This window comes from Prionailurus viverrinus, chromosome B3 (assembly GCF_022837055.1).
Source record: "Prionailurus viverrinus isolate Anna chromosome B3, UM_Priviv_1.0, whole genome shotgun sequence".
In the NCBI taxonomy this organism is placed as follows: domain Eukaryota; kingdom Metazoa; phylum Chordata; class Mammalia; order Carnivora; family Felidae; genus Prionailurus; species Prionailurus viverrinus.
In genome coordinates this window covers 106,233,871-106,247,642 of record NC_062566.1, presented here as the reverse complement: position 1 = coordinate 106,247,642, position 13,772 = coordinate 106,233,871, and the positions used below count along the sequence as shown (strand labels likewise).

General features: G+C 46.8%; 2 protein-coding genes across 16 annotated transcripts in view; one reads left to right on the top strand and one right to left on the bottom strand.

Annotated features, from left to right (window-relative positions):
• ESR2 (estrogen receptor 2) overlaps nucleotides 1-7,272 on the top strand; it is a 59,968-nt gene extending 52,696 nt beyond the window's left edge. The window contains exons 7-9 of one of the 2 annotated variants that reach the window (XM_047864652.1): nucleotides 586-766; nucleotides 2,600-2,822; nucleotides 6,256-7,272. In XM_047864652.1, coding sequence (XP_047720608.1) covers nucleotides 586-766; nucleotides 2,600-2,789 — 371 coding nt within the window. In that variant the 3' untranslated portion in view covers nucleotides 2,790-2,822; nucleotides 6,256-7,272. Of the gene's footprint in view, nucleotides 1-585; nucleotides 767-2,599; nucleotides 3,247-6,255 lie in introns of those variants that run through there. The other variant, XM_047864653.1, reaches the window with a different exon arrangement.
• A 4,726-nt stretch (nucleotides 7,273-11,998) lies between these two features.
• Nucleotides 11,999-13,772, bottom strand: part of SYNE2 (spectrin repeat containing nuclear envelope protein 2) — a 342,533-nt gene continuing 340,759 nt past the window's right edge. For 11 of the 14 annotated variants that reach the window (XM_047864572.1, XM_047864571.1, XM_047864580.1 and 8 more), the window contains 3 exons: nucleotides 13,063-13,149; nucleotides 12,647-12,696; nucleotides 11,999-12,351 (listed from right to left, as the gene is read on the bottom strand). In XM_047864572.1, the coding sequence (XP_047720528.1) occupies nucleotides 12,138-12,351; nucleotides 12,647-12,696; nucleotides 13,063-13,149 (351 nt within the window). In that variant the 3' untranslated portion in view covers nucleotides 11,999-12,137. The remainder of the gene's footprint in view (nucleotides 12,352-12,646; nucleotides 12,697-13,062; nucleotides 13,150-13,772) is intronic. The other 3 variants (XM_047864576.1, XM_047864581.1, XM_047864578.1) reach the window with 1 other exon arrangement.

The window sequence follows — 13,772 nt, the reverse complement described above, 5'->3', positions numbered from 1 at the left end:
TAGGCTTTGCCCAATGAGGTGCTCAGGCCGGAAGCACTAGGGAACTGGTCTGGGGTCCAAGAACTAGAGATGGTCTTCCTGCCCCAGCGAGGTGCCACCAGAGGTGTGATGCCAAGGGCCTGGACAGCGGGCCTGCCATGGCTGTCTGCATGTGGTGGACAGGGGAGGCTACGTCGCCGTGGTCATTCGTTTATGTTTGTTCAACTCCCCTTAGATGAGGGGGCCTCCTAGGGGCTGAGAGTAGAATTAATCTCACTCTCTGACCCTCTCTGTATGTAGCTGTTACTACAGCTGAGAAACACCATGTAATGGTTCCGGCCACCAGATAGGTTTACTGCTAGGAAAAGCCACGGTTGTGGGCCACGTGGCATTTTGAGAGACCAGTTAGTCCGCCCGCATTCAGCCAGGCTGGCTCTCGGGGGCAGGTGAAGATTTTTTAAGACTTCACTATACGTGCAGATGCCAGAACAGCCCAGATCAATTTGGCCCCCTTTCTGGAGAATGTAGGCATTCTTAGCTGCTGGATACACGACTTCCATTCCCTCTCCTCAGAGCAATGACTCGTGGCTGTTGTTCTCCGTCCAGGTATGCACCCGTTAGTCGCAGCAAGCCAGGAGGCTGACAGCAGCCGGAAGCTGACTCACTTACTGAACGCCGTGACCGATGCTCTGGTCTGGGTGATTGCCAAGAGCGGGATTCCCTCCCAGCAGCAGCCAGTCCGCCTGGCTAACCTCCTGATGCTCCTTTCTCACGTCAGACATGCCAGGTACAATCCTGGCAGCTCCACTGAATGTGTGGGGGTGGGGGGGGGGTTGCACGCACGTGCTCTGAGAAGGGTGAAGAGCTTTGAGAAAGTGTTTGCAAGTTTGAGAGTAATAAGGTAGAATTTTTACCTCTAAAGGAAAATAACCCCCTGAAAGGGAATGGTGGTGGTGGTGGGGTCCCTTCATCGGTGCATGAGCCTGTGGCCAAAGATTGGCATAGTGGGCACTGACTAGATGTCATGTGACCCCTTATAGGATATTTATGGCATCCTTCCTCTGTTTTTTAGTTGCTGGGGGTTTGGGCTTGTTCATGGAATTCTAAAAAGGGCAGTGTCTCTACTAACGTGACGTGCCTCCCCTCCCTGCACCACTACTCTGAGGTCATTTTCTTGGGGAGGTTAGATCAACTCCTGAGGCTAGTGATCTGGGGAAGTACTGAAGCAGCAAATGCATTGCTCCTGGAGGAAATACAGGGTTAGGTTCCTGAGAGGCTCTGGTCACAACATTTTCATCCTCCAATTCATACATAACCTTGGTGTACCTGTGTTTGTGTTTAAAGAGTGGTTCTGTTCTTGTGACAGCATCAGGACATTAAGAATGAGACCAAAGGGAACTGGCGAGGCCAGCAGGTTTAGGAAGGTAGGGCCGTGAGTGGAGTGTATTCAGGGAACACGAATCATGTGTTCTGATGACGAGGGACTCCCCTGGTGTAGGATGGTAGCTCTGTGCTGGGATAGTGATGCTCAGTGCTAGATGGCTCCCGGGATGAGCGTCACCCTGCCTTGGAGCAGGAGGAGGGGAGATGAGGTTGGAAAGTAGTTGCTACCCAAGGAGGACGAAAGTCTGGGGGCTGTGGGGAAGGACAGTACTCACCTCAAGGATTATTACAAGGGGGCGGAAATGAAAACAACCTTTGCCTTGTTTCCTCTTGAATGATTATTTGCCACTAGGATCATTTTCAGAACAGGTACCATCCATTCTCATTATTCACAGATTCTGTATTTGCAAAGGTGACTACGTTTACAAATTTATTTGTAACCCCTGAATCCATACTCTATGGCATTTTTCGTGCTCACTCAAGGACGTGTGCAGAGTGGCAAAAAATTTGAGTTGCCCACACGTACATTCCCAACTGAGGTCAAACAAGGTGACACTTGCATTCTTGTTTCGGCCCTCGTACTGTAAAGAAATGTCCTTTACGTGGTCTCTTAAGTGCCATGTTTTTGCACTTTTTTGTGCTTTTTGTTGGGAGATTTCAGTGTCTAAACGTGGCCCCCAAGCACAGTACTGAAGCACTGTCAGTGTTCCTAAGTGCAAGAAGGCTGTGATGTGCCTTATGGAGAGAATACGTGAGTTAGATCAGCTTTTATTCATGCATGAGCTATGGTACCATAGACTGTGAGTTAAATGTTAATGAAGCGACAAATTATGTTAAACAAGGTGTCTTTGAACACAAACACAGGTACACCTAGGTTATGTATGAATTGGAGGATGAAAATGTTGTGACCAGAGCCTCTGTATTTTCCCCAGGAGCAGTGTATTTGCCGATTCAGTGTTGGTGGCAACTATGTAGAACATAACTGGTATGAAAAATGAGAATTGCACTCCGTGCCAGGTTCTGTCGGGCCACTGCGGGTGGGTGGTGGGACACTGAGGTGCTTGCCCTTCAGTGTAGATGATTGATGGAGCCAGATGGAAGGACCCTACCTAGAGCAAATGGCAAAGGGATTTGGGGTGTGGGGTGGACCGACTTTGTTGGGGAAAGTTGGGGAAGATTTTGAAGTTCCCACGGCTGCCTCACGGGAAGGACTCTCAGCATCTCTTTGTTCCCATAGTAACAAGGGCATGGAACACCTGCTCAACATGAAGTGTAAAAACGTGGTCCCAGTCTATGACCTGCTGCTGGAGATGCTGAATGCCCACACGCTTCGCGGGCACAAGTCCTTGGTCACAGGGTCCGAGTGCAGCCCGGCAGAGGAGAGTAAGAGCAAAGAGGGCTTCCAGAACCTCCAGTCTCCTCAGTGATGCCCATCCTGGGGCGAACAGGCCACAGAGGAGGTCAGAGGCTGAAGTGTGAACCCCAAATGCAAACCGCGAGCTCCATCTGGAAGTGGGCGGGCTTCATCGTCTTTCTCCTGCGTGGTCCCTCATTGGGTCATGGTAGGCTCAGCCATGTGCCGTCCTTCACCTGACCTCTCCACTTCCCAGGAGTCAGGCTGAGAAAGCTAGGGAGCATGTTTGAATGCAGAGTTTACCTCTCGCTTGGCCTCATAGAATCTCAGTGTGGTTCCTTTCTTACTTTCCATCTCCTTTCTGTTCCTCTGGGAAACATCCTGAAGGTTTTGGAATGAATGGTGGAAATCTGACGTGGAAGGTTTATAAGGTAGAGAGGGAGAGAATGAGGCACTTTAAAGAAGTGGACTAACCTTTAAAGAAAAATTTTTTTTAATGTTTATTATTTTTTTTTTTTTGAGAGAGAGAGACAGTGAGAGCAGGGGAGGGGCAGAGAGAGGGAGACACAGAATCTGAAGCAGGTTCCAGGCTGTGAGCTGTCAGCACAGAGCCCTACGTGGGGCTGGAACTCACAAACCATGAGATCATGACCTGAGCCGAAGTCGGATGCTTAACCGACTGAGCCACCCAGGTGCCCCAAGAAGTGGACTAACCTTTATTGTGCCACCTAATCTGCCCTTAGATAGGCCTTTGTTTGCCCTCTTCCGGGCCACTTGATTATAGGATTGAAAACCAAACAATGAATGAATGAACTAGTTCCACAAACCTGCCTCACAAATCTGTGAGGACTAAGGCCATGTATCACTATTACCATTGAAGGCCAGAGGGATTGCAACCTGGGGAGCCGGTGGTCAGGCTGGGAAGTGAGCCACGTTCTCCACCCCCGCGCCCCCCCTCCCCCGCACTTGACCTTGCTGCCATCTTCATAGAGGTTCATTCCTTTTGGTTTGCATTCATAGAGCCTGCTAATTATTTGGGGTGCATGTGTGTTTGTGATCACTTTCATGGAGGATTGTAGAGATTTAAATCTAACTGCCCCTGGAATTTTCCTTCCTCAAAACTCTCTCGTCCCAGGTGCCCGGTGTGTGCGGGAGAAAGGCCCAGTGTTTGCAGGAATGGGTTTCTCTTGTGGGTTTGGGTCACAGCCACAGTGCTTCCCTGGGACATCCACAATTGTCACATCAGCCATCCATAGACAGGGACACGTCAGGCTGTGTGTGCAAGGCATGCTGTTCCGTGGAAAGATGAATGGCTACAGACACACCGGTATGTCGGGTTCATGGCCACAGTGTAGATTTGGTGAGCATTACCACCTGAACAACCCTGGTCTGCAAACTCTACTTAAAAAAAAAAAAAAATATATATATATATATATATATATTTAGGGATATTTATAGCAAGAATTCTTTTACATCCTATGGCTCTTTTGAACTGTTTTCTTATCAGAACATTTCTATGGTGAGTGTGTGGGGGGGGGAACTTCGTAAACTATTAGTTCCTATTTCAAGTGGAACATAAATAGGACGAGGTGATAAAGCACCTCTGAAATTACAATTTTAACTCACTTTTTCATAATGGAAACCTTCAGGAACATGGTGAATGCGTAAAATGAGTTACATCTGTATCTTGAAAGTGAGCAGTTAAATAATATGTATGATTTTTTTGATGATGTTTTAAAAAATTACCTTGTGAGAAGAGGAGATTAAACTCATTCTCTTTTCGAAAACAGGTTTACTTTGCTAGCACACTCTGTATTTCCTAAGTCATTAGGGAAATTAAATTCAATGTTATAAAGGTTGGTTTCTGCTAGGGAGTCCTTGGATAATTCTTAATTTTGGTGCAGTTTTACTGAAAGTTGAGCAGAGCCGTTTCAGAAACACGTGGACACAGACCTAGAGAACACGCCATTGTCTGTAGTCTAAGGTGGCCTGAAATTATTCCTAGTGGCTCAGTGTTGCAGCCTAGGTGAGATTTGGTATAGATCACATGGACTGCCTTTTACAGGAACTGGGGAACCAGTGTCATCCAGAAGGTCAATTTTCTTTCTTTCTGGGCAGCCTAGAACCCTGCACGTTGAACAGAAGATAGCAGGTTGGGGAAACCGAAGTGGGAGGCAAAGGAGGCAGTCTTGAACAAGTATTTGCTGATGAAGTTCTCTCTCTCTCTCTCTTTTCATGTTTATGTGTGCGCATGCGAGAGAGAAAGAGCGCACGCGCGCAAGCTGAGGAGGGGCAGAGAGCGAGAGAGACAGAGGATCTGAAGCAGGCTCCGTGCTGTCGCACAGAGCCCGATGCAGGGCTTGACCTCACGACACTGTGAGATCATGACTTGAGCTGAAGTCAGACGCTTAACTGACTGAGCCACCCAGGTGCCCCTGCTGATGAAATGTTCTTAATTGTACTTACAAAAGAGACTACCAGGTTCAAAAACAAAAACAAAACAGAATGAGGTCCAAGCCACTGCCACAGGAGCATGAGTGACATTTTTTAGGTTGGATTTTGCTGCCCAAGGTAGAAACCAGATTTGTCTCAGGTGTCTAAGCACCTTTCCGTGCCAAACCCTGTGCTTGCCTGGAGGGTGCATGTGCTTGAGTAAACCCTTCCAGCGCCCACTACGCATCCCCTCATTATTCCCGCATGCTTCTTGAGGCTGCTTGCTTCACTGCATTTAGATTCAGCCACGAGGGGGATGTAACACGTTGGTAATTTCTTCTTGGCTCAGGTTGCCATTCGGGGGGGATGTGCTGCTGGTACAGGTTAGTCTAGCCTGGGCGGGGGGGGGGGGGGCCTCCTTCGTGCAAGGCTGTCTCTTAGAACTGGGATCTGGGCCAAGTAGGCAGTTGAGATGACATGGCGTATAGTTGAAAAGAGTTCTTCATTTTGTTTAGAATATTTTAGGGCCCTTTCCCCCACTGCAGATGGAGTGTTTCGAATCTCTGTGCCCATCTGCTCCAAACGTGTCCTCTAAAGATGACACCAGTGTGCAGTTTTTATGTTTTTGGTAAACTCTCCGTATCCATTTTAAAGATGAATCATTTCTATTTAATAGTGCTTTCGTTTAAATGTCGTCTTTTTTGGGGGGGTATCCATACCCCTCAAAGTGATCTATAGACAACTTTAAATTCTGCCATAGCTAAGCCAGGATTTTGTTGTTTCCAAGATCAGTTTTCAAAAGGAATTAACTCGGGGAAATAGGACCTGATAAATGTAAACAGGAATTAACTTGAGTATCGGAAGGGGAAAAAAACCCCACCCAGCTACACTTTATGTATTATGGAAAAATGATCTTAGCTTTGCCTCACACTCGTGTGGCAAGATTCTTTTCTTCCATTTTGATCTGCAAGTTATTGTTTAATGTAAGAAGCTTATTTGTGGGAGACGAATGAGATTTGGGCTTAATTCCAAAAACACGAGTGTCTCATACAGAATCATACGGCAAATGTTAATGAAATAATTAACATGGAATATTCTTAACACAGGGAACGTTAGAAGAGAGCATTCACTCGGAATCCCGGGAGGGAACTGGCAATTCCTAGAGAGGACGGTGTGGGCGAGCCTGGGGCTGCACAGTGAGTGTGCACACGTTGTCCTGTGTCCCCCACCCCTCCCCCGTCCCCTCTGTGTGGCCTCAGGCCTGTCACATTCATACTGTCTACTGGGACCATTACAGAGGATTCAACCCTAACATCATTTTGAGGAGATTTTTCTTAAACACTTGAGGTGGGAATGGAAGATTGTCAGTCTAATAACAAATCTAGAGGGTCTCAACTGTATTAAAAACAAAACAAGGCAAATCAACAAAAGTTCTGCAGTGAGACAATCTTTATCTGGATTATTTCACCTGCCGACTGAGCTAGAAGGCAATTATTCTAGAGTTCAGTAAAAAGACATGAGTTACCAGTTCTTGGCAGAGTGACTTATATAATCATATAAGTAAGCTAGGTTGAAGCAAATCTAGAATATTCTAGCATGTGAAAAGTTTGGTTTTTATTTAAATCAGCTAAGGAGCTTGCATATAGGGACACTTTTTCAAATTCAAGGTGCACCTTCAGTATATAGGTCTGTTTTGAAACAAAATGTTTTTTATTGAGTAAGATTTGACCCATTTCTTTAAGCTGCTGAAAGCCTTTTAGAAAACATAATAAAGGTTACGTGAAGGAAATGATAAAAATACATCATTTAGTACCTAAAAATAACACTTGTGGAACACTTACTGTGTGCCACAGTTCTCCATGCCTCATACTTCTGCATTTACTCTTCATAATAATTACCGTTATCCTAATTTTCTGGCTCTGGAAAACAGAGGGTACAAGCAAACTTGCTCAAGGTCACACAGGGCAGTTAGTGACAGAGCTAAACACAAGTAAAGTTCCAAAGCTTAAAGTAATCATGCAGTTTAGTTAAAAACAAAACAACACACACACCAAAAAAAACTCCAAAACACTAAAGAAATATTTTTATTTTATTTTTTTTTTAAAATGATATGATTTTTAAAAATTTTTTTAATGTTTATTTATTTTTGAGACAGAGAGAGACAGAGCACGAACGGCGGAGGGTCAGAGAGAGGGAGACACAGAATCTGAAACAGGCTCCGGGCTCCGAGCTGTCAGCACAGAGCCCGACGCGGGGCTTGAACTCACGGACCGTGAGATCATGACCTGAGCTGAAGTCGGCCGCTCAACCGACTGAGCCACCCAGGCGCCCCAAGAAATATTTTTAGACTGCGGAATCCATTCATCAATTGCGATTTGACACGCATGGCTGCTCTGGTTTAAGTGGGGCCTTCCCAATTTCCGCAATACCCTGTAGGCACAGTGACAGCTTGCAAACTTGACATAGAGGTTGAGTCTCATCTTTTATCCACACGTAAAATTAAAGCCCAGAGGGGTAAGCTGACCTGCTCAAAGTCATAAAACTACTTATGGCAAAAGTTGGACAGGAATGGAAGTCTTCTGCCTGCCTGGCCAGCATTGCTCCTGCTGCTTGATGTGAATCTCAGTGTGTAACACACATTAGAGTTAGGGTTGCCTCTGGGCACCTGGGTGGCTCAGTCATGAGCATCTGACTTCAGCTCAGGTCATGATCTCACAGTTCGGGAGCTCGTGTCCCACTTCTCTCTCTCTCTCTCTCTTTATGGGATTCTCTCTCTCCTGTCTCTTTCTCCCTGCCCCTTGCTCTTGTGCCCTCTCTCTCAAAAAAAAAAAAAAAAAAAAAAAGAAAAAAAGTTACGGTTGCCCTCTGTTGTATCTTTAGGTCCTCCTACCTTTTTGGCTTAGATGGGGCCTGCAGAAAACTTTATACAGGTGGAACAGAAAATGAAGAGTTCTAGTGTTCCCTCACCCTGGGCTCCTAAGCCAGTGGGTGGTATTCCTGTCACCTCCTATCTGCTATTGCTTTCCCCAGATGCACTGGAGTGGAATACGGGGTTCCTTGGAAATTTACCCCTGTAAAATTCTCACACCTTTTAGGTACTTACTGATGCTTCCCTGTGGAGTTTGGTATACAATCGTGTGAAACACATGCCGTGTATTCTTTGTAGCTCTCAAAGTTGCTGGAATTTCGGCTCCAGTGACAGCTCGAAGATGTGCACTGTCTCTGCGATATGCAATCTTCTTATAACCCTTTTTGTTGCTTTGGAGTCAAGGATCCTTCTTTCCCCCCCTTTCTTTTATTTTTGGAGTTCCAAGGATCCTATCCACTTGTGAGGCCAGTGGCTGGCTGTTAATGTGTGGGAGGATTTCCTTCATGGGAAGGGCGAAGGCTTGTGAACGCTGGTCCTGAGCAGCTCCTATTAGCACGGTTTCCGCACGTTTGTTCTTCTGCGCTGGGTGTCTAACTGCCCGGACTCTTGGTGCTGTGGCTTTGTCATCTGGTGGTCCTGTGTACCTCAGAGCCTGTTGGCTGGCTATAGCTTGTCATTTTTTCAGGTGAATGCTTTGTACCATTAAGCAGCCTTGTACATTTGGGCCTTTTTACAAATGAATGTTGTGTGACAGCAAGTTTTGAGGTCTGCTTTCCGTTCTTCCCACGACTGCTTTTCCCCTCTGCTTTCCCCCCTTAATGTTTATGGAAAGAAGTTTAATGTGACATAAGCTAAATAAAGTGTTTTTCATAATTTTGGCTTTAAAAATGTATTTGTTGGGAATATAAGAACTTTCAATAATTAGGCTTAATTAGTCCGTGTTCCCATATCTGAATTCTATTCTATTTTAGGTTTGCAGCACCCTTTAAGAATTTGATGAAAACCATGGACAGTCTTCCCAGAAAAAGGTACATAAGCAACAAATGCTTGCCTACAATTTCAGGAGGGTTAGAATCTGTCTTAAGCTGTCAAAGACTTAAAAAAAATTTTTTTTTTTTAATGTTTGAGAGAGACGGGAGTGCTAGTGGGGGAGGGGCTGAGAGAGAGGGAGGCACAGAATCTGAAGCAGGCTCCAGGTTCTGAGCTGTCAGCACAGAGCCCAACGTGGGGTTCGAACCACGAGATTGGACACTTGACTATGCTGCCCAGGCGCCCCTGTCAAAGACTTTTTAAACGGCAGCAATTTAATCTTTGGTCAACTAATCTCACCCTGGTGATTTATGACCACAGGCACTGTGTGTTCAAATAAAATGCAGCTCACCCATGTAAGAGTCCTGGTTTGCCTGACATATAGACTCAAGACTCAAAGACCGTTATTTTGAGAATGGATGTGTACAATTAGGCTTTAAAATGCAGACGCTTTTCTTTCACTGGAACTTCGACTTGCTCCAGGGTCAAAGGTTTCTAGAACCATCACCTCCTTTGGACTGGAAGAGAAGGAGGTCAAGATTCTGCAAAACTGGAGCAAGGACCTCCTTCTAACCAACTCAGTGGCTTAGAGAAAAAGTTTGGGTATCATTTTTCCCTTAAATGTCCCTCTGGAATTTTTGTAATCCATGAAAAGAAATGAATTATTTTAAAGCATCAAAAGACTTGGCAGTTAAAAAAAAAAAAGTACAGTGGGGCACGTGGGTGGCTCAGTTGGTTAGGTGCCTGACTCTTGATCTTAGCTCAGGTCTTGATCTCAGGGTCAAGCCCTACACTGGGCTCTGCACTGAGCATGAAGCCTTCTTAAAAAAAAAATTTTTTTTTGAAGTGCCCGTTTCTCCCTATCAAACCCTTTCATCAATTGTTAAAGTGGAGACCGGTTCTCTTCCAAGTGGTCCCTTAACTTAAGCGGCTCGGGAACTGCACATGTCCTGGGGATGTCTCACCTGCAGAAGGGGCCACTGGCGCTGAGAGTCTGGGCTTCACCCACAGATAAGCATCCTTGGCTTCCCCTGAGGTCTGTGCTCGGCAGAGAAGGAGAGAGGGCACTGACCGAGGTGACGGTTAGGTCAGTGGTGTCTCCCATGTGTCAAGAGCTGCAGGTTAGGAACAGTTAACCCAGGAACTGGTTCAGTGACTTCTAATCCCTGTAACATTTGTTAAAATCTGTTCGATTTGGAGAGAGCTGGGAATAGAAAAATCTGGGTGAAATGATCCTTTCCTTTGTACCCACCTTCCCCACCATGCTGCCCTCATCACTCCCTACAGCACTAGGGGGACACACACTGGGTAATTTCTACATATGCAGGTTGTGGGAGTTTAGATCTCACAAGTTACTCTGTACAAAGTTAAATACTATAAAGCTTGGCTTGGAATTAAAACCAATAAATCCCCCCAAATATATATTTTTTAGAAGTTTATTTATTGGGGCGCCTGGGTGGCTCAGTCGGTTAAGCGTCTGACTTTGCCTCAGGTCGTGATCTCCCGGTTTGTGTGTTTGAGCCCCGCTTCTGGCTCTGTGCTGACAGTGTAGCAGGTTTCTTGTACAGAGAGCCCTAACACCGCGGCTTTTCTTTCCAGGAAGCAACTTTATTCGTGCCAGCACGGGCTCAGTTGGGTTCGTACCCGAAAAGTGAGCCCAGACGCCCGGGTGGTGTAGCCTTTTATGCATTTTCTGTTTGTCTCCCATATATGGGTAACGTATAGACATACAGTCTGATTGGATGGTCTCATGTTACAGGGTCATGAGGGATGTCACGTATGCACGCAGCCAGGTTGCCTTCCCTTATCTTGAGGGTTTTTTTTTTTACCACATTCCTTATGGAGGGGACTCCACCACCACAGCTTAGAGCCTGGAGCCTGCTTTGGATTCTGTGTTTCCCCCTCTCTCTGCCCCTCCCCCTCCCGCTCTCTTTCTCAAAAATAAAAGTTTATTTGCTTTGAGAGAACAAGGCGGGGAGAGGCAGAAGAGGGGGACAGAGGATCTAAAGCAGGCTCTAGGCTGGCAGCAGAGAGCCCTATGTGGGGCTTGAACCCACTAACCCTGAGATCACGACCTGAGCTGAAGTCAGACGCTTAACCGACTGAGCCACCCAGGTGCACCCTCCCTCCCTCCAGCAAATATTTTAGAAATAATTTTTGTTCTATAGAAGGTTATGCATAACACTTAACTTGTAATATAATCCAGTGCAACAAGAGTATGGGTATTTGTATGGTTGTTTTAATGAGAAACATTTGAATTGTACATACCACAAATAGCTTCAAGTTTCTGTAACAACCTCCCTCCCCCCCCCCCCATGGCCAAACAGCTAAACAAAACCTGAAGCATCACTTTAAATGTGAAAGTCTTATAAAATTAACTTACAAAAACATCCCTATCAAGTAGTTTGGCATTTACTGTACATTAGTCAAAAGGTCAAGCTAAAATCTGATTCTTTTAAAAAAATCAAAGTTTACATTATTCATACAGATCCAGCATTGTTAAAAAATATGCACAAATAACCACATCCATGCAATATAATTTCTTTAAAAATTTAAAGCAATATAAAAGAGCAGACCTAAGTACAGAACAGAACATTTTGGTTTATAACCTGTAGCTCAAGATTGCTAGCTGATTGGAGTAAAATTAATTCTAAATCTCTTAAATATGATTGTTTCAGTCAACCAGCTAAGGGTGCACGTGAGTTTCCGAACCATTTCTAAGGTGGAATCCGCTAGCGTGTTTCGGTAACGTGGGATGAACGCTACTGTTCGTGAGCAGAGTAGGTACATTTTAATAATGTCGTTTTTCAAATAAATCGGAATTCGCGGAGAGCTCGGCTCTTCAGGCAGCTGCAGTTTCCAGAGATCCCAGACCCATCAATGAGCTTTGTCAAACTGCCTGGGGCGCCCGCTGCCCGGCTCCCTGCCCCCAGGGCAGAATGTCATTCGGAAGCCCTCTCCGGCCAGCCTGGAGGGCGGTGTCCTCGGAGAGATCGCAGCCCGGCCGCCGCTGATAGGGCAGGGGCCGGGTCAGGCACCCGAGAAGCCGAAGCCGGGCGGTGGTGAGGTGCCGCAGGCCAGGCGGGGCCTCTAGGTGGGGGGCGGCCCGTTGGTGTACCTCAGCATGGGGTAGAAGGACCTGGCGAAGTTGTTGGCCTGCGTGCAGCTGTAGTCCTCTTCCGAGGAGGGCAGGAGGCAGGCCAGGAGCAGCAGCAGCAGCAGGAGCAGCTGCAGGGGCAGCGCCGCCCTGATCACCCGCGCCAGGAAGGAGCGCCGTGGCCGAGAGCTGCCGGGGCCGGGCACCCTGCCAACAGACCAGGTGAAGAGGTGAGCAGGAGGTTCCGGACGCCGCACCCCCTCGAGCTACCTGACCCCTGCCTGCGTTAGGTGAGACATCCGGGGCCTGACGTGAAAGTGGGTGCCCACGACTGAGGTTCAGTTCTGGAAGAGCAGCCCAGCCCCTTTCCAGACTGAAGAAAACAAGTCAACTGGGTTCTTACAAACACCTGGAGCGTGGCATTGGCAAGACTGGTGAGGTGCGTGTGTGTGTGTGCGTGTGTGGAACAGAGGACTCATTTCTGTGACTGCATCCCCCCTACCTGCTGTCCGCCTTGTTCTGGTCTTTCGTCATCCTCTCTGCTCCAAACTGCTGGATAAAAACAACCCAGTTAGTAAGTGAAGACTGGTTAGTCCTGTCCATGATAAAACCTCCTTCCTTCTTAAATTATACAGCTTCCTTAGCTCATCTTTCTGCCAAGCTTTTGAAACCAGACAAATACATTTGAGATTATACTCCAGGGGGTAAGAAATCATTGGGTTTGTTAAAGTAACAAGAGCTTCGCGGTCCAGTTTGTTGATCTGTTGTTAATGGGGAGAGATCAGGAAGCCCCTTCAACAACACTAGAAGGGCTCCCATCTTTCACAGCCTACTGGGGGGCGGAGTCTCCAGTTCCTGTCATCTCAGTAACTTTGAAAAATAACCAGCGTGCTTCTCGGGGCAGAAAGGGGCTCTCACCTTGGCTTGGGGAGCTGGTGTGGATGCAGCTGGAGGCTCGTCTCCAGAGTCTACCTCGTCCAAGCTGGGCAGAGATGGGTCTGGGTTCTGAAATCCACACCCCAAGGGTTCAGTTCAGGGAAACAGAGGTTCTGAGTAATCTCAAGAGCGCAAAACGTGCTTCATGCAGTTTCACTGCTCTGCTCACCCCTCCCCCAGCTCAAATCTTTCTGGAAGAGAGAGCCCTTTAACACAGACTTCTCCAGTCAGAAAGGAATGTAAACAAGGCAAGGCCAAGCACAGCATTAAAAACCCATAGCACACATGGGGGGAGACCGAGTTTAGCTGCATCAAGGGTTGACAGCTTGCCAGATGTGCTGAAGGATCATGTGGCCATCAACACACTATAGCCTTGGCTGTACAGGTAGAAATGTCACTCTAGAATGGAGGGGTGGGCCTCCCTCGAGTCTGGTGAAGCCATGGTATGGGTATCCATTTGTTCTGAGTTGGATCACATTTTAAAGACGAGAAAGTAGAAAAATGAGAGAGTGGGCAGCAGAGAGCACCCTGGACGGTGAAGGAGTACTCTCAAGTCTACTCCGCATGAAGGAAAGACAGAAATGATAGAGGGGTTAGACTGGTTTTTCACACACCAGCCATACGAACAGGTAGGTACCATATTGTCGTCTCCCTCTTGTAAAGGACAGAACTGCGTCAAAGAGTTTGTGTAA